Below are 19794 nucleotides of genomic sequence, written 5' to 3'. Positions count from 1 at the left end.
TCAAAAGACATCCACCCCAAAAATAAATAAACTTTAAAAGAAAGAGAAAAATATTCCCTACAAAATGATGCAAAAATGACAAAAATCGGATAAGAAATAAGGTAGATATGCCACTTTGAAGTTTCAAATTTTTCGGAAAACATTTCTTGACCAGTCCTTATGAATATTGAAATGAGTGACTTGACGATGTCATACTCTCACAATTTTTCATATAAATGTTATATAAGAAATTCGGAATATTTGTTATTCTTAGTTAATACAAGTAAAAACATGTTCCCATACCAAGATATATCACAGTTAACATTTGTCCTTTTTATTTTGGGTGCAGGTTTAAGACAAATTTTATATTTATACAGCTGAAATATGAGATTTTTGTCATTTTTGTATGAAATGAATAAGAGATTTTGAGAGCATGACATCGTCAACTTGCTGACTTGAATATTCATGTGGACTGGTCAAAAAACGCTTTCCGAAAATAAAAACTGTGAAATTTTAAAATGTCATATCTTCCTTATTTCTCATCCTATTTTTGTCATTTTTTATCGTTCTATTATAGGGAATATTTTTTTCTTTCTTGTGAAGTTTATCTATTTTTGGGTGGATTTCCTCTCAAAATTCTTGCAAGTTCTTTATAGGGAAAAATAAAAATCTGCTTATCTGATATCAGTCATGTTAACGTACACGCACATGATAAATTGTACAAGTAATTTTGTCTTCTGTACACGTGACAATGAAAACAAAATGGCAGGTTGAGATGCAGCCAGAGAAATCCCGTTGGATGGATCGACCGGAGGGTGCGGATAGCTGTCCACCGGGTTTGGAATACCTTCTACAGATTGATCAGCTTCTTGTTCATCAGCTGGTCGAAGTCTTTGAAGGTAGATTAATATAGAGAACTCAATGTAATTGCGACCATAATCATTGTTTATCACGTGTTTTTGCTGATCACATGCTGCATGGTACAGTATATTCCAAAATCATACAAAATGCATTGATGATTATTTCTAGATAAAAAAAACAACAACACTCATATTACCCATATTACGCTCGACTACAGACAATGATGTTGGCTTTTAGGAGATTATATTGCACCTATCGGATCAAGAGTATGCTGTATACCATTAATGCCAGGAATGAATTCGAAGACCACCCCAATGATGGAGATCATTGTATGCATGTTATAGGGCGTTTAATTTACTAGAGTTATCTATATATTTTGTTGCGACAAACGGATCATCAAGTAGCTTCACTTCTTCTTTTCTTTCACCATTGTTACTGTTTGATACTGGCGTTTTGTTTGACCACGCATATTTCAGTTGCTCTTTTGGTATTATAATTATAGTTTTTACATTGATTTTTAATTTCAAGGGCACAAAGAAATATACAAGATATCTTATATTTGAATACCTGAATGTAAGAAAAACACAAATCCAGTAGAGAGAATTTCGAGAGGGAGAAAACACCAACAAATAACTTCTCAATTTCATATTTCACTTATGGGAATGTTATGCATACAAAATTCAAATAAAAGATTTGATTGAATCCTTTGATTGATTATCTGCATTGCCATTACTAAGGATCTCCAAAGATGATAGCTAAATTTGGACTTGGGCCGTTCTTATATTCACGTATTCAATTGTCTCGCTCTTTCAAAAATTAATATCTTTTAATCATTTCAGTTGTCCAGTATGATGTCTATGTCAATGTTCCTGAGTCACCTTACACCAATTTTTTCTTCTAATTCTTATCTCCTTCCTCACAGCTGTAACTGGCATTCAAATGAAAAATAAATACGCCGTGAAGAACTCACTGGGTCAGCAAATCTATTTTGCTTTTGAAGGTAAACGTTTTGTATATATTCAGTGGTATATATGGTGTGAATTTTATGAGAAATATATATATATATATACACTGTATATATATATATATATATATATATATATATATATGTGTGTGTGTGTGTGTGTGTGTGTGTGCGTGTGTGTGTGTGACATTGTGTACATTCGGATGAATTGATTCAGTTTTATTCGGTTCAGTTCAACATATTATTTCGATCAACTGTAGTCAGCACTTTTGTTCGAGCTACTTGGAAAGTAATTCTGAGAAGGGGAAAACACACACACAAGACGACAAACCAAAAACCTCTTCGGGAAGATATCAATAAGCAATATGCTCCTTGCGTGATCATAATTCGTCGTATCTTTGGCAATCACAGGTGAGGTACTTACGTGCACGATTTTTAAATCTTTCTGCATGAAATAAAAATCCAATAATTTTACCCCTCCAAAGCTTTAGCATGTAATCATTGGTTTAACATAGGTCAGAATATAATTAAACAGCCCTGAATATAATTCATCTTTTATCACACTGACGCCGACTATGCTGGGGGGGGGGGGGGGGTGAAGTATAATGAATAACTCATTACATAATTTCAACCCAAAAATATACTCTGAAAATTTCCAAATGTTTGTCATTTCGAACCTAATTTCATTTCTGGACAATCAAACCTTTGGTATAACGAACCTTATTTCATTGGATAAACGAACCTTTGGTATAACGAACCTTATTTCATTTTTTGATAGGCGTACCTTCGGAATAACGAAACTTATTTCATCTTTTAATTAACGAACCTTTGACTATTAACCTTACTTCATTTTCCGACGTTGAAAACGAACAGCGAGGAATACAGAATTTGTGTGTTGGGGAATAACGGACCTTTGGCATGTTTGGAATATCACTCGATTACCATACTACAGTTTCATAGCTATAAGCATTATAAACAAATAGAACAATTTCTAAATTTTTCATAGCTTTGAATTAATCTGGGAAACGGAACATCTTTTTCTCTTTTCTTTCTTTTGTTAAAGAATCGAGTTTTTTGCTGCACATCGTCGACAACATGGGGAAGGTATGTATTTTACTGCGTTTTTTTTAAATTTGATATTTCAGTTTGAATAATTCGATTCAATTTATATATGACATGCATGAAATCCACTGCATTAGAAACTGCATTTGAGACTGTTTTTATATCTATTTTAATACAGGACATTGTTGTAAAACAGCTTTTGCTGAACTTTTTATCCTGAATAAATACATTTTAACAACAACAACAACAACATTTTGGTAAAAGTGCGTATACGACCACTATGGTGTGAATTCACTTTATCATAGGGCAAACAACCATTACATCACTTGTAATGCGACATTTTACAGTTTTGAATTTTATTATATTACACTGAATTATTCATCATTGATATATATGCTTCTAAGGCTAGGAGCGCATACTGATAGCTTGAACATACATCATCATAGAGCTGGATGGTTTTTCTAAATTATCCCGGCTCTTTACAAAGGAAAATGTTAGATTCGTATCCAGATTCAGATTCCTTTATCTTCCCATTTATCATGAATTAAACAATGATGGTGTCATAATGTAAGTGATTCTTTTGAAACATTAGTTATCATGAGCATACAGCAAATGGCTATGGAACTTAATTGTTTCAGGTTTGTATTGCGTGTCATACAAATGATTCCATTGATTTTGCTTACCAAATTATCTGTGTTGGCTGATTCCATTGGTCCCCTTTGTCTTGACAGGAAGTGATCAAGATTACGCGTCCGTTTCAGTGCTGCGCTGGCTGCTGCTGGTGCGCCAATTCGGATGTCTGTGCCTACCGGATCCAGGTTGAAGCACCGCCAGGAAACGTCATTGGATACGCCAGGCAGAGGTGAAGACTCGTTCTCCCTTTCCATCCATCTCCTCCTCCTCCTCCTCCTACCTCTTCTTTCTCTTTTCTTGTACCTTCTTTGCTTTCTTTGCACCCTTCTTCTCTCTCTCTCTCTCTCTCTCTCTCTCCTTTAGCATTCTCTTCTTTCAACTTATCGTCTCACAGTATGTTTCATTCTCCCTCCCTGGTACTCATTTGTACATCTGGGAAAAGGAGAGACAAATCAAATAATCTACATAAGTTAAGCAATGAAGGCTTTAAAACAGAAATGTTAATTTATCTATATGAATGAATAAGTAAGTAAGTAAGTAAATAAATGAATAAATGAATAAATAAATAAATAATTAACAAATAAACTAATAAAACAGTAGTGTTAAAGGTTGATGCAATTGCTTTTCAAGTAAGAGCACTGATGTGGGATAGGGGATATAATTTGGAGTCTGCCTCGTCCCTAAGGACGGAGTGTTTTGTCCGTTATGTCCTTATGCTTTACTCCAGTGTACAAAATATGAGTAATTATTTAGCTAATTATATAGCTGCTGAGAAGCTCGTGATTGCAGTACCTCCTGTGAGATCAGTGCTAACATTGAAGGTTGATTACCACAGACGGACAGGATCATGATTATGATACATGTAACAACAATATAGCATAATCGTAATATGATCTTAAACTATACTCCATAATTATAGTCAGTGATAGTGGAGTATCATACCGTATGCTAATATGATTCTTTAGTCCAAGAGTACCATAGTCCCATCATGACGTATACTAATAACTCCACATGTCTTACAGCTTGACTGGGATCAATCCGCGATCACAGTCCCTCTGTTTTCGAACGTCATTAATATAGGAAGAGTTTTATCGTAAAACGAGTTACCTCCATTATCGTCGATTAAACATGCTAAAAATATATATATGAAATCAAGAGTAACTATATTCGTTGCTATGCAACAAGTGAGGTGTCATTGGAAATATTTTATTTTTCTCCTTGTTATTATCTGATGGTCTTTAAAGTGTTCAAGAATTCATGGCGCTTAAAACCGATTTTTGGTCAAACTCTTCCTTTTTACCTAAAGGGAGGGAGGGGGGGGGGTGAGGACATTGCACCCAATCAGACTCTGTAACAGACTGTTTATAAGGTTATACCGTTTACTTATCCAGTCGGAGCTGGTGGTATCCACATATGGACATAATGGACGCCGACATGAACCCTGTTATGAAGGTCCGTGGACCATGCTGCTTCTGCCAGGCGATCTGTTGCCAAGGTGACCTTGACTTCAGGGTAAGGATCAGCTGACTGGAAGCTCTTTTCCATCTCTCGTTAAGCTTTAGATCTGGGCCCCGGTTTATCAAAGATTATGATTATCAGTCTCAGATATCAATAATTACTTGAAGTCCCCCAAAGAAATTATGATGCCATACATCAATCGTAACTTTTCAATCAGTTTGAAGTTGAATTTGATTATAAGTCCTTCATTAAAAAGAGACTATTAATAGTTGACTGAGTATTGATAAATGGGTCAGTTATCTCACTTTCAGGATCAATCATAACCCTCGTTTGATAAGAAAGGGGGGCCCAGATGTAGGGTTGGACATTGGAAACAGCTGTCTTGCGCTTGTGCAGAGCAAGTATTTTTTTTTCTTTGTTTAGTTTAGTTTAGTTTAGTTTTTTTTTTAACCTATATAATAACCCGGTGGTATGATAAGCGTCGCATATCTACAGCTCAGTAATGTAATATCAGGCTGAGTTTAAGGGGTTTCTCCGGAATTTAAGGGCTAGTAATATTTAACGAAGGAATTGTGGAAACTGAAACGAAGTAGGTATAGGTCTTCACTGGTACAGTAAAAAAATTCCATTGGAAGCTGGACGGTTATCTCAGTATTATGTTTGTATTACACAAGGACTTCCCGCAGCTTAATCATTTTCTGGGGAACAACACGACTTTTGTGATAAGGATGTGTTGGAAGGTTAGAATGAACACAATAACGGATAGAAATATCTTGTCGCAGGGCTTTTGTAATAGTACAAGACGTACAATCCTTTGCTCACAAAGAAATCGGTATTTCATGGATAGCAATTCTTAGCCAGGTGCCTTTTCTATCTAAAAAAAAATCGTAAATATGATACAATTTCGTCAATAAGCATGATACAAAGAAAGAAAATATGACCCTGAACACCCTGAATGTCTGGATGTTTCGTTACACTATGTCCATTCATGTCAATCACTTGTTTGCTGTTTTATTTCGTAACTTGAAGATGATAAATCCTTAGTGTTGTTAACTTTGTATTAATTTGTATGACCGTCGACAATGTTTTGTGTTTATCTGCATAGATTTCTTATTTCAGTAAAAGTAAGATATATGTTTGCCTTCTGATAATTTCATGCCGCAGTTGAAGAGTAACGACCTCCAGACAGATCTAGGAGTGATCGCCAAGCAGTGGCCTGGCTGCTTCAAAGAGTGTTGCACGAGAGCAGACAACTTTGCCATCACCTGTAAGTCTTACTCCATTTCGCGCCCCTTCCTCAAATATTGTTCCTCCTCCCGCGTTTTTGCATGGGATGTATTATCTGATGCTTGACGTATTAATAATATTTTTCAAAGCTTTGGCCTGGCTGATTAAAGAGACACACAAAAGCACCAACACACACATACGAATAAAACATAAACACAAATAAACACACACAAAACAGACAGCGATACAATATCCGAGGATCAATCAATTAGAATTCGACATTTGAATGATCATGGTGGTGATGTTGATCTTGGTGATAATCATAACAATCATGGCAATGATCGCACTATAAACATAACTTTAGTTACACTATGACAGTACCCATATGAAATGACAATTAATCATTCTTTCCAGGATTGCTGCTGTTTTCGCTGTTAAGTATCTATTTTTCTTCACTTTCATTTTGTTTTATTTTGTTGTTCTCAGTCCCACTGGACCTTGACGTGAAGGCAAAGGCAACTGTCTTGGGAGCCATGTTTTTGCTCGTGAGTACCTCGGAATATCACGATTAATGCCTTTAGACCATATCAATTTAGAGCTTGATTTCAGTTCGACGTTATGATAATTCTTGGTGCGTGCAAAGTTCGTATAGTGATGAAGAGTGCTAAACCGCCCCCTATGGGATCACGTGTGTTAATCGTTTCCAACGAATCAGTCGAAATTTTCATTTTACTTCACCATCCTGCCGAAAGGTGCATGGCGTCATATATGGTATATTAAATCGACAGCCATTTTGCTATTTCCAAAACGCGTGATTTTATACCATCTTTCGACACTCTACTTGATGTATATTAAGATGGAAGTACTGTAACATAACTTCAAACGATTTCATTCCTATGAGTCATTCCACCGATTTGATAAGTGGTGGTTTCAGGTCATGGTTGAAATAAGATTATTGTTCCGGTATTGAAAATTAAATTTGTTTGTCTCCTTCGAAGGCAAAATAATCCTTTGTCGACAGTCGACTTTGGAATGATCAGCAACGAATCATCTCAGAAGCTATATTTCGAGGAAAACGTATTCTTTTCATAAAAACTGCTGTATGTGAAAATAACTTCAAGACAATATTTTGCAAGCTTCGATGACAGTGTTTCGAGTGAAAAGTTCGTGTTATTCATACAAGTAGAGGTTACAGTTCATAAAACCCTTAATTAAAAACGCGCAGACTTTATTCTCATATCATGTTTGTTTGTAAGCCTTTTATTTTGAACCACGGTACAATCCCACCAATATTCCAATGAATAATCTTTTAACCGATCATCCATCCATTTCATCGCAACCTAATGTGCTTTCTCGCCCAAACTGCAGGAATTCATGTTCTTCGAGCAAGAGAACCAGAGCTAAAACCAAGTGCCTCCAAGGATACGAAAGAAACGTTTCCCACGAACAGCGCCCCCTTTTGACTCGTTGCCAGACTTCGAAAGGAGTGCGCCTTGGATGTTTATAGCCTTTGGACTCTCACTGATAACTCTAGGAGTCAAATCATTCTCGTAACGTAATTTCATTGACCACTCTCCTTCCGAGGGACACAAGATGGAATCGAAACCAAAACGTGACAATTGTTGAGACAGATATGTTTTATAATAAACATTTATTCACATTTTCATGTCAATGACTTTTAGACGCTAATGTAATGTATACAACATAGTCATCTTATGTATAGTGAGGAACGTACTTAAAAACGAAATCGCGCACAAAAACTGTTTACTTGTGAGTAATCGAACCTTTCCTATATCCGTCATGGTCAAGTCTTTACATGGAAGTTGATATCTCAACGAAATGCACTGTGTGAATTATGTTTGCAGTACAATGTAGTAACCTTATTATTAGATACAGTCACAGGCGTGTCTTTCCTAAGTCGATAACATCTTTATATTTGTATTTTAACAAGGTAAAACAGGGTTATATTATGTATGAATATTTGTTTAAATTTTTTTTTTTCATTTTGCATAATATGGTATTGTTCAGACTGCACACTTAATCATTTTCAATTTCATTGTTAAAATATTGAATTACTAACTAAATCACAATCAGGTTCATCTACATTTTCTCAAAGTCCTCATAAATTTCTTGACATCAGTTCGAAATCACGATAAAAAGAGGGATGAAGCGATTCTATCTCATTCACTGTTAATATCATCATCATACAACACTCAATTCATATGTCGTACAAAATATAACAAGCAGTTAGAGTCTATAGTCAATAACTGGAATGGTGGGAAGATTTAGTGGCCACTTTAAAGGACGCTGTTAGGTATATAGAACTCAAACATTTTCATTTGTACAGTATCGCACCATAGTACAGTAGTGTATTCCATCGGCTCTAACTAAGATAAATCTATCATGTCTATACACACACACACACACACACACACACACACACACACGCACCCATCCCTAACATACACAAGCACACACAACAAACAAAAAATGGTCAACGTATCGTTTTTGACCGGCAAGTTGGAACGAAGTTTATCATGAGCTTGCCAATATTTTTGGAAAGCATAACACTACAACTTGCTTATAAGAATTACAGAGAATTACAAGATATCGCCATCTGAAGTGTTTGAATAAAGCCATATTCGATTGTTTAAAGTGTCTACTTTCTCATCTCGGACTCATTATTGGCGTATTTGTGTCACTGTGTCGGCTATCGCATGATAGCGGGACGGGTGGTGATAGCACGAGGATTATAACAGTCAGTGGCAATTGGCATTTGACTGGAGAAGAGAAGTCGCAAATATGAACGGAATGAACCTGTACGCAGCTTGATGACTATCAGCCCATCCTATGCTTCATTGAAGAAAAAAAAAAATACAAAGTGGATATTCCGACACGTATACCATACACTGTATTTGATTCACAGTCAATTAGTCTTTTTACAAAACCATTAGAGAAGGATGACATAAATATTCTTTGCTGTATCAAGGACCTAGGATCATCGAGTGTGCATGTTTTTTTATGTGCCTTACTATATACTACTTGCACTTCAGTACGTCAGTGGTACAAGTACTTTTTTAATGCAAATTCTTCTGACAAATTTTTGCAATGAACTACCACTCTTCAGCTCAAGTGATACAGGAGAAGGATGTCAACGCTGGAATATGAATATAGATGATCTGGAAGATTTGTTTTCTTTTTCTTTTTCTTTCTTTTTAGAAGTGGGGCAGAAAACATTAAGAAAAAACGTTTAAAAACATATGCTGCATATTTTCACGAAGAGTTTAGTGCATTGGTTTAATGTACAGACCAAAAGGCATCAATAGAGGTCAACATAATAACAATCGGCTGAGAATGAGAACACTATGACTTCAGTGACAACTTAACGTCATTATCATTCTTACCACATGCATTTGGATCGCAGGGACATTTTAATATTGTCTATACAGGCCTACCACACATAAAAACACACGAAATCGTCGCCACCGATACTCAGCAATCAAGTATATACCATCATCGAACCTACAACAAGCTTACCAATACTAATGATTGGTTCAGTAGAGAACTATTTTGATATAGAAACATAAATAATCATAATAGCATTCACACACGCGCGCGCGCGCACACACACACACACACACACACACACGTCACTTAGTAATCAAGTGCGGTCCGTCAACAAGCCCGACAACTGTGGCCACTGATGCTTCAATGAATCGTGAATGATAGTACAGTGCACTCCCGTTATAACGAACACGGTTATAACAAAATTTCGGATACGACGTAGTATGATTCAGGCTCCCAAAATATCAATTAGACATCTTTATATACTTTATTATTTTTTTCGGCTATAACGAAAGAAAACTGTCGGTCCAGACGACTTCGTTATAACGGGAGTTGCCTGTAGAGGTACTCGGTTACATAAGCGGGCACAACAAGCTGACATTATTAACCAATATAGATAATCTCCATCAGTAAGCTGACAATAATAATCATAGATCAATGATAATTATGTAGCATAGCTTAATCTCAAGAACATACAATTGAAAGTGCGGATACATTCTTGCAGCTGGCGAGGAAAACATGGAGTCCTTTGACGTAGCAAAGAATGACTTCTTCCTTAGCGACGGCGGTTCTTTCTCTCAAAGTAGGCAAACTCCTATACAAAGTGAGTATTGAGATGATGATGATAATACAAACGAGCAAATATTGACGATGCATTTTGGGCCTGCAGTAATGCGAAATAAGAATTGCCACATGAAATGCCAAAACGGACGCAACACAGAGTTGAATGACTGTAGAGGGAATGGAGATGAATCTAATGACCCATTTAAATTGATCTATCCCAAAATAAATTCCTTAGCAAAACCCTATAAGCAAAACCAAATCTGCTCTGTGAAATTGAAATTGAAATTGAAATTGATCAGCTTTATTGCCATCAAAAACACACAGACGGGTGAAAAGTCCGAAGACTTATAATTCCCGTTTACAAAATAAAAATTACACATAGATACACGAAGATACCTTATACAATGCAAAGAATATCATATCAATAAAGGAAGATTAGATTAGTGAAGAATTGTTACAAACGCCAACGAACAACCAAAAAAGGCACATCAACAACCACATTCATTGTAAATTGCACTGTGTAATACTCTTTTACGCATATCTCTTCATATATGTCTCTTCATATTTCTTCATAGATATCTCTTCAAAGATATCGAAATAATGAGTATTTTCATTCCTACGCGTTTTTCTACCTCAAACTTTTAAAGGTTTGTTATTCATCAACAAAATCATTTCTTAAAGAGTATTATCATAATATGATATAGGCGTTACTATTAAAATAGGGCTAAGGGTCAACTTCCCCTGATATATAGGCACTGCCCTCACTAACTGCCCCCTAGATTGCAACCCCCTGCTTCCCCTGCTTCCCCCCACCCCCACCCCGCTACTCACCTTGCTGCTCCCCTGCCGCTCTTTTGCTGAGTGTGACCCTGTACATTCTTTTTAGTACTGGAGATACGCTTGCTGCTGTAAAACGCGTTGTAATACATTTATGACATGCCATTTTGTTTGTACACAAAATCTTGAAAGTCTTTTTTTTTCAATCGCATTTATGGCCAAGTCTCAAATCCTACAATACTGATACCTGACTGATCATTTTCTGAAGTCATTCAGCCAGGAATAACATTGTCTTTTCAGCTCACTCATTTGTATATTCGTATAAACTATTAGAGAATTGTTTTGGCAAAGAGTATAGAGAACTTCACAATTTCTTACTCCCCTTATAGTCTTTATTTGTTTTTGTTTTCTTACCAAATCATCACGGGTGTGCTTATAGATTTTTACTGTTCATTTTTAGCTTATTATACCTTTTTCGCATAATTGCGAATAATTCTTTCAAAGCTCTATGCAGCAGCAGTGCATGTATAAACAAAAGATATAATATGGTATACTCACAATTAAAAACATGGCGGCCATTAATGTCGCCTTTGTCCTCACATCCAAGTCTTTTGGGACTGCATGGGAGAGTGAAAAAAAACCCTGTTTTCAGAAATTTAGGAAATTTTCATCAATACTACATCTCATCCCAGATCACCAAAGCTATATATCACGTCAGATGATTACCATGCTACACAATGTTCTCTTAAAGGCATAATTTACCACTTGCAGATGAAACAAAAACCCAGCGTTAGTGCTTTGAAATAGTTCTAAAATGTGATTTAGGGATAGAAACACCCACTGTAAAAATTTTAATCCGTATAATCGATGTTCAGTATTGTTAAATACACAAAATGTGAACAATAGTTATAATAACAATGTTTCCACACTAAACCGTCTACAGTTATGGTTTATTGAGAAAAATACTGATATCTCCTTACATTTTAGGTTTTATTGCGAAAATATTATATGGTAGGATGTTTTGTGATACAACAGTCCTACACGTATGCATCATATGTGATATCTTGAACATTTTTTAAATCACTGCTCCCAAAGGTAAACAGGACCTTTAAATCGTTTATAAACGCATATTATCTAAGATTGTTCGGTTCGAATTCACGAGCAATCTAGCATTTACTGACTAGCAAATTGTCATCGAATATAGTCTCGTATGTCATCAAAACCAAGACTTGGTGTAGTGATTACAAATTGTGCAATGGTTTGTTGGGTTTTTTTTTTCGAGTTAAATGGTGTCCCGCTTAGGTCCACAAACAAGAGGGCAGTAATAATTTCTGTGTAATGACAACCTGTTGCTTCCTACATTAATTCCGCAACATGAAACAAAAAGCTCATACATTAGCAATATCTCTTTGGACAATAGAAACCGATGAAATAAAAATATATACTCACAGGTCATGCTGAAGTTATCTGCCTTGGTGTAAACCTCTCGGATCCATCCTCCCCACTGCTTGCTGATCACACCGATGTTATGCTTCAAGTCGGTGGTTTTCACCTTCAGAAAAGCGGATTGAGCATTAAGGTTAATAAAAAGACCAGATTATTTCGCCTTAAGAAAAGAATTTGCCTAAACAAGACACCGTTTTAAATGAAAGCAGTGGTAACTATTCAGCTCAAATCGAGTGAAATCAGACAAACTTACTCTGTTTTCACTCAACGTTCGCGAATCCACGAGGACAGCGTACTATACGTAGAGATCAGCAGTGGTAAACGGACGGCCTGATTGTGACGCCACTTGCACATCACATTTCGATTGATTACTGCATGTAGCCTACACAGTTGATTTATATGAACAAACATTTCACAAGGTACACAGTCATTTATCTGTTAGAGTAACATTTATTTTACACGTATGTACCAATCCACTAACTCTTCCTCGGCACAAAGTTATTTACGAATGTAATGAGAGATATTATAGCTTCATGTCACTCATGTCACATGTCACTGCGACAATAGCCACATGCCTGATTGAGATTTTACTGGCACTGAACACTGGTAAATGTGTGCTGATACAGAGACAGACAGACACACAGACACACAGACACAGACACACACACACACAGACACACACACACACATCGAAACTTGCTGTTACTCAGTGAAATATACAGACAAAAGGAAAGACAATAAAGAGAGAGAAGAGAGAGGGAGGATGAGAGTTATAGGTTGGTGACTCTAAGACAAAGAGATATAAAAGAGATAATTGACACCTCAAAGTTCACGTCTTCCGTGCAGCAGACCCCCTGGCAGAGACAGCAGGGTCCCCGAACTTTGAGAACTGTGTTACCATGGTGATCGAGGATGTCCAGGTGAACCTTCCACGGGCTGAGACTACATCCGGGACAGAAATAAGTACAGTGAAAACTCGATACAACGAGATCTGATAGGCGTTTATAACAAAATACCCGATTTAGCAAACTAATTTCTCCGGTCCCAATAAATTCATTTCTTTGTTTTGTATTGTTTATTGGCTACTTATAAAACAAAATGTCTGATATAAAGAACAAATTATCTTGGGCCAAAGGATCTCGCTTTGCTGAGTTTCCACTGTAACAGCGTGATTGCAGGATTCATAATATGGAGTATGAGAAACAATGCCGATGCAGAGATCCAGCAGCCTTCTTTCAAAGTGTGTTGACCTCTTATAGGGAGCGTTGCAAGAAAGTTGCAATCAATTGTAAATCCTCAAAATCAATCGCAAGTCTTGAAATTATCGCAAATTTGCAATCAATTGCACCGTACAATCGATTCTGCTATTTACAGGAAAGATGCTGTTGATTGCAAATTAATTCTAACTTGCAATTGATGGCAAGCTCTTGCAACGGTTACTTCCGACTGATTCCAAGTTGCAGTTGATCTATCAAATACAAGATTTGCAATAGATATTTGCAATCTATTGCAGCTCGACTTTTTTTGCAACGCCTTCTTAGAGTACCAGTATAATATAATGAACACGTTATGATATTACGTACTATTTACATCTTTTAAATGAGCGTGCATATCATGTGTATATCAATACGATACTTAAAACTTGTAAGAGTACCACAGGGGTTGAAGTTTTTAATTTAAGGTTTTAGGAGGGTCCAGATCTCCACTGAAGATCTCCACTAGAATGCTAAATCGATTTGACGACTGATTACGCGAACGCTTGCGACATTTTAACATATTTTTCTTCTGACTTTTAGTGAAAATAGATTAATGTGTTATCATTATTATGTATATATGAAATTTGTATTTCTTTGTTCAGATTGTATGTACTCACATGCGTATAGGTATAAAACATACGTTGACTTATCATGCATACTTCAATACATTAATATGCATAGATATACAATCAATAGAATTATATACACATGATTATATAGATAAATGCATGTACATGCATATCTTCGTGTGTATGTAGGTATGTATTTATCTGTCTGTCTATGCACCTTTCATTTACTTCCTGGTTTGTATCTATATCGATCTTCCTACCTATTCAGCTTTTCTCATATATTAATTTCAGCTGCTAATACCAATGAGTGTGGGGCTAAGTCGAAAGATCAAACTTAGAATCATACGTCTGTCTGACTGAGCCGATCACTGTTCCTGGGGGTGATTCCACATCGATGGTATAGGCGCAGTGATTAAAGCAAGCACAGCAGGGCCAGCCAGCACAACACTTAAAAGGGCGAACTAACCGCATCACCTCCTGTATACATGGTCGCAGATGTACGAATCAAAGTAAGGAGAGAAGTATTGGTCATAATGGTCATTGTGGAAAAAAATTATATATATATATAGTCGAGACAATGTAATGATGACAAAAGCTAGCCGGCTTCCTGCAACATCTTTTGTCATCGTCACATTGTCTCGACTATAATTCTTCCTAAGATGACAGAGGCGTACGGTACGAGTATCAGCATCATCGCACTATATATATATGCAAAACATTTTGTGCCAACGCTTAAACTTCCAGGTCGTGCAACGGAGACATTATGTAGGCGTAAGACAGTATAATTAGTATTCCACGGGAGCCGTAGCTTCTTCTTCTTATTTCCTTTATTTTGTGTTCGAGCTTTCGGCCGTGTCGGCCTTCATCAGGATCTATGCAAACAAGATGACAAATGTGCCACTGCCAGTGATATTTATAACATTACAGCACATACATGTAAGTCATGTTATAAATATCACTGGCAGTGGCACATTTGTCATTTTGTTTGCCTGTCAGCTGCCTGTATAGATCCTGATGAAGGCCGACATGGCCGAAAGCTCGAACACAAAATAAAGGAAATAGGAAGAAGAAGTTATGTCTCCCGTGGAATACTAATTATACTGTCTTACGCCTATATATATATATATATATATATATATATATATATATACATATATATATACATATATATATATATATATATATATATATATATATATATATTATAGACATTAAGAAACTATATCGTAATGCTATTCCAGAAAAGTGATAATTATAAACTTTATCATCACTATCGCAATAATTTTTCTACAATCATATTATATTAAGCATTGTCATTATCATCATGTGACCATCATCATTGTCTTGTAATATTGCTATGCATTTACATTAAAAAAAGACAGTATATGATCAAAAGAAATAAAACGCTATAACAGTCCTATTGACAGCATTTGCTTAATTAGCCAAATGTCTTTTACATCGTTTGCTTAATCAGCCAAAGGTCTTTCACATCATTAACTTTACTCAATTAGCCAGAGGTTTTTCACATTATTTGATTCGAAAATTAGAAAGGCATTTTAGCGCAGTATCAATAGACATTCTCTACTGTTTTATACCTGTATATCTCACAAAAGATAAATTCCAAAGTTACTCTCTAAAAAAAATCGAGTGAACATTTTCTCTCTTAAAGGAGTGAATACAAAAAAGAGTGAATTTAGAGTGAAATTGGAGTGAATTTTAAGTGAAAATGTTCATTTTCACTCGTTTTAGAGTGACGTCAGGGATCACTCCAAAATCTTCGAGTGATCCCTGAGGTCACTCCAAAATGAGTGAATAATGAACATTTTTACTCGAAATTCACTCCAATTTCACTCTAAATTCACTCTTTTTTGTATTCACTCCTTTGAGAGTGAATATTTTCACTCGATTTCTTTTAGAGAGTACTAATTTGCAAAATGCAGTGTTTATTGGAAATTAATAGGTCCACTCTGAACGCTTTGCCGTATATATTTCTGTTACTAGATGTGGTGACATGACGTGTGTTTTATGAAAGAGGACACGAAAGACAAGTAGATCTTTGCATGACGTGTCCATGATAGATTATTATACCTTTTGGGTGTAGTCTAAAAACCCGAGCGTAAATCCACGTTGGTTTCCACAAAAATTCCTATGGCACGTTTCAGATTCTACAGTGGGGAGAAAAGGGGATTCGACTTGATGATACAGAACAAATGGCATCAGCAGACAGATTAGTAATGACCTCGTTTTTTCTGTCCCCTAACAAATACTGACAAGCAGTAATAAATAGTTGTTTGATGATACCCGAAAATGATTTGTGAAGTGAGGACATCATCATTAAATTTGATTCGTAAAAGCATAATGAACTTTAGAATGATAAGATACATGTACATATAAATATAAATAAAACGTTGCACACAAAAGAAAATCAGGCCTACCTTCAAAAGCGTAGTATATTTGTTGTCCCATAGAATTCTTGATGACATATTTATTTTCCAACTCGTATGGAGTCACAACTGTGGTTGGAATTGAAAATGAGTAGTGAAAACTTCAAATCAATCATTCTTGCGCAGAGTTGTTTTTATTACATGTATCATTGACAAACTGAGCTTTATCGGTGCATTAATCTGAATATAATACGTGCGCAGTACCCGCTGCTATAAGGAATCAGAACCATCACTGTCCTGTCTGACAAGTTTCATGAGGTTGTTGGTTCGAATCCCATGTATTCGTATTCTCATGATTTTTATCATGGCTATAGTACTGAAACACCGAATAATCCGTGTTTATTTACAACGGTGAGGGGCAATTTGTCAATCAGTTGCAATACAAACATCTTCTTATTTGATTGTCATAAAACTGGGCTAGGCAATGAAAATAGTCAGAATACTGGGTAGTATATACACGCATGTCTACACGAATCGAATTGCTCTAATATTATCTATCAAAGCTTTTATGTCATATTCGAAACCAGATAATATCAAGCAAAGGAAATAGATTATACGATCAATGCGATTGTTGATATTAGAAAAAATCACCCTAGTTTTAAATCCTTGCTCACTATACCTAGGTAAAACATATGATAGCTTGTACAACAAACTATACAGTACATTTTTTTCTTCAGATAATCTATGAGCTCCCTCGTGGAGACGATATGAGCTCCCACGTGGAGACATGGTATAATTAATATTCTTGTTTAATATCTCTAAGATTTATAATGTGTGTTTAAGTTAGTATTGTCTGGGGCAAATTATTTGTATAGGGCCCCAATTTTTTTTCTCTCTTCGTTCTTTCTTTACAACAACAACAACAACAACAGATAATCTAAGCTGATTTGAAATGATAAATTTTCAACTTTCCTCTCAAAATGGTGTAAAGTGACCAAATCCAAATAAATGAAATAATGGCAAAATATCGACATCTCGACAGTCTGCCTTTTTTTTTTGGGGGGGGGGGGGGGGTAGCGTATCGTACTGAGGGTAGAGTTTTTATATTTTTCTTTATTTCTTTTGATAGTTTCAGTGACATACACTTTGTTAACAGTATTCATGTATATGGATGTAGAATCAGTTTCTAAAATAGCAGATTATACAGATAATAGTATGCAATGTGCAGTGATGGAGATGCTATAAGTACTATAAACTCATGAATTAAACACAATGTCTACAATAAATGGTCATCTCAAACTTACGTTCAAAAAGCTCGACGACTTGGTGTACGAGAACCTGATCGACGAGGGCAAGATATTCGAGACCAGAGGGACATCCACTGACCCCAGCTGGCCTGTCCATCCACTCCACAGGAGGTGCTGGCAACCCCATGGTGACCGTCTATCAAGTTTGTCAATTTTATCAGAAAGAAGGAGAAAAATAGGAGAGATATTAATAAGAATGTCCGATAATGTCCAAGAAATGATGTAAGTATATAATGGCGCAGATAGCAATAATGTTCACGTAAAAAAGAGTACATACATGGCGCGAGATTCATAATATCAAAGATAATTTGATGATTTCTTTTCAACAGCTAAAATCAATTTACTACATCTGGGCCCTGTTGCATAAAACACTTTACCGCTGGACTTACCGCTCCTTTCTGGCGGTAAGTCTTCAAATTAGCGGTAAATGTTATAATTCTTGATGCTGATTGGCTGTGACGCCTAATTTTGACGGTAGTTACCATTGAAATTCAATGGTGAGTTTTATGCAATGGGCCACTGGTCTTTACATTTATACCATGATGGATTTATAAGATAAGATAGGGAAAGGGAATGACCGTGCACTTCAAAAAGAAGAAAGTAATTCTCACTATGTATAGTCAGCGGACAAGATACATATAGTATATTTACGTCGATGTAGGGCAGTTTATCAATCAGTTGCAATGAAGTAGTAAATATTATCATAAACATATTGAAAAATACAAAGAGCGAAGGATCGAGGCCTTAAGTAGTAAATTTACGTACCTCTGGGGCATCGGAGGAGAATTTGTAGGTCATATTAGCAGCCCCTCGGCCTGAGGTTGGCATATGTACAGCCTCATTGGTTCCTGCAAGGGGGATTTCAATCCATGGCTGCAGAAGCGACACAGCGGTCGGTGCCTGATCCACCGGGGGTGGCAGCGGGTCTTTCTCGCTCTGCCCTTCGTCTTGTTCGTCCATGCTGCTCTTGGGATCCTTGCAAATCAAAATATCAATATCTATTAAAATTGTCGGAAGGTTACGAGTTCCTTGCTTTGAAAAAAAAAAACACCCCAGCAACTTCAGAATCACACTGAAATGACCGGAGAAATAATTGCCTGCACTTAGGATTTCATTGTGTCAAAAGATTTAACTAAGTTTGGATCTTTCAACCTTTCACAAAACTTTGATCACCCAGTGCTATATGAGTAGATATAGAAGGTCACCTTTTAGTATATTGCATGGAATAAGGTTGAAATCTGTTTAGTTTCACATGTTCCTTTTGCTCTGAGCTTATCGCATATTTGCGAGAGTGATCATTTAGATGAAAAACTACTGCAGTATCGCCACAAAGAACTACATTAGCCTAAATCATGTTTGTGATACTATTTCAGTCATCGTTTTATTTGCTAAGTAGACGCGATGCCTGTTACAACGCTTGTCACCATCTAAAGCCATACACAAATAACCTGTTCAATTCTTAAATCCCTTTACAGTCTATAGAACTTTAGTCCAGAGGTGTCCTGTATGGCATGCTACATTTCCGACATATCTCGCCCCTTTCAGTTTTTGGCCCACCTTCACGGTAAAGTGGTCAAAAAAGAGTTTTTGTAAACACGACTCGCGCGGTGTTTTGCGTATCGATGGCTTTTGCTCCGTAGGGAACGGATCCTGGTCACTGGTGGCGACAACAGCTATGTGAAGAACGAAACACAGAGAAATTTGAGAAATTCGTAGTATACAATCCGTTCAAAAATCATCAAA

The 19794-nt window shown here is 36.3% G+C and overlaps 2 protein-coding genes across 2 annotated transcripts; one reads left to right on the top strand and one right to left on the bottom strand.

The window, feature by feature from the left end:
- The first annotated feature begins 730 nt into the window (after positions 1 to 730).
- Positions 731 to 7631, top strand: LOC139708849 (phospholipid scramblase 1-like). Its single transcript, XM_071620808.1, has 8 exons — positions 731 to 878; positions 1763 to 1840; positions 2868 to 2908; positions 3598 to 3728; positions 4891 to 5011; positions 6122 to 6224; positions 6671 to 6729; positions 7553 to 7631. Exons 1-8 carry the CDS (start codon positions 731 to 733, stop codon positions 7586 to 7588), a joined length of 717 nt encoding a protein of 238 aa, XP_071476909.1. The 3' UTR covers positions 7589 to 7631.
- A 2673-nt stretch (positions 7632 to 10304) lies between these two features.
- LOC139708848 (phospholipid scramblase 3-like) lies at positions 10305 to 19011 on the bottom strand. The gene is made up of 7 exons (XM_071620807.1): positions 18817 to 19011; positions 18049 to 18187; positions 14707 to 14734; positions 13357 to 13477; positions 12539 to 12641; positions 11648 to 11706; positions 10305 to 10343 (listed from the first exon to the last, which is right to left on the bottom strand). The coding sequence occupies exons 1-7, from the start codon at positions 19009 to 19011 to the stop codon at positions 10305 to 10307; spliced, it is 684 nt and encodes a 227-aa protein (XP_071476908.1).
- Positions 19012 to 19794: the final 783 nt, after the last annotated feature.

This window comes from Diadema antillarum, unplaced genomic scaffold, assembly GCF_040938485.1.
Source record: "Diadema antillarum isolate AM-2024a unplaced genomic scaffold, OU_Dant_1.0 seq00001377_RagTag, whole genome shotgun sequence".
NCBI lineage: Eukaryota > Metazoa > Echinodermata > Echinoidea > Diadematoida > Diadematidae > Diadema > Diadema antillarum.
This window is presented reverse-complemented; position numbering and strand designations above follow the sequence as displayed.

What these genes read in the sequence shown, in the direction of transcription:
- LOC139708849 (XM_071620808.1), top strand. Translation starts at nt 731, where the DNA reads ATGAAAACAAAATGGCAGGTTGAGATGCAGCCAGAGAAATCCCGTTGG. An exon ending in AATCTATTTTGCTTTTGAAG is followed by an intron (nt 1,841 to 2,867) that starts GTAAACGTTTTG and finishes CTTTTGTTAAAG; the next exon opens with AATCGAGTTTTTTGCTGCAC. An exon ending in TCGTCGACAACATGGGGAAG is followed by an intron (nt 2,909 to 3,597) that starts GTATGTATTTTA and finishes TTGTCTTGACAG; the next exon opens with GAAGTGATCAAGATTACGCG.
- LOC139708848 (XM_071620807.1), bottom strand. Translation starts at nt 19,011, where the DNA reads ATGGACGAACAAGACGAAGGGCAGAGCGAGAAAGACCCGCTGCCACCC. An exon ending in AGTCGTCGAGCTTTTTGAAC is followed by an intron (nt 14,735 to 18,048) that starts GTAAGTTTGAGA and finishes AATCACCCCCAG; the next exon opens with GAACAGTGATCGGCTCAGTC. An exon ending in TGGCCGCCATGTTTTTAATT is followed by an intron (nt 10,344 to 11,647) that starts GTGAGTATACCA and finishes CACTTTGTATAG; the next exon opens with GAGTTTGCCTACTTTGAGAG.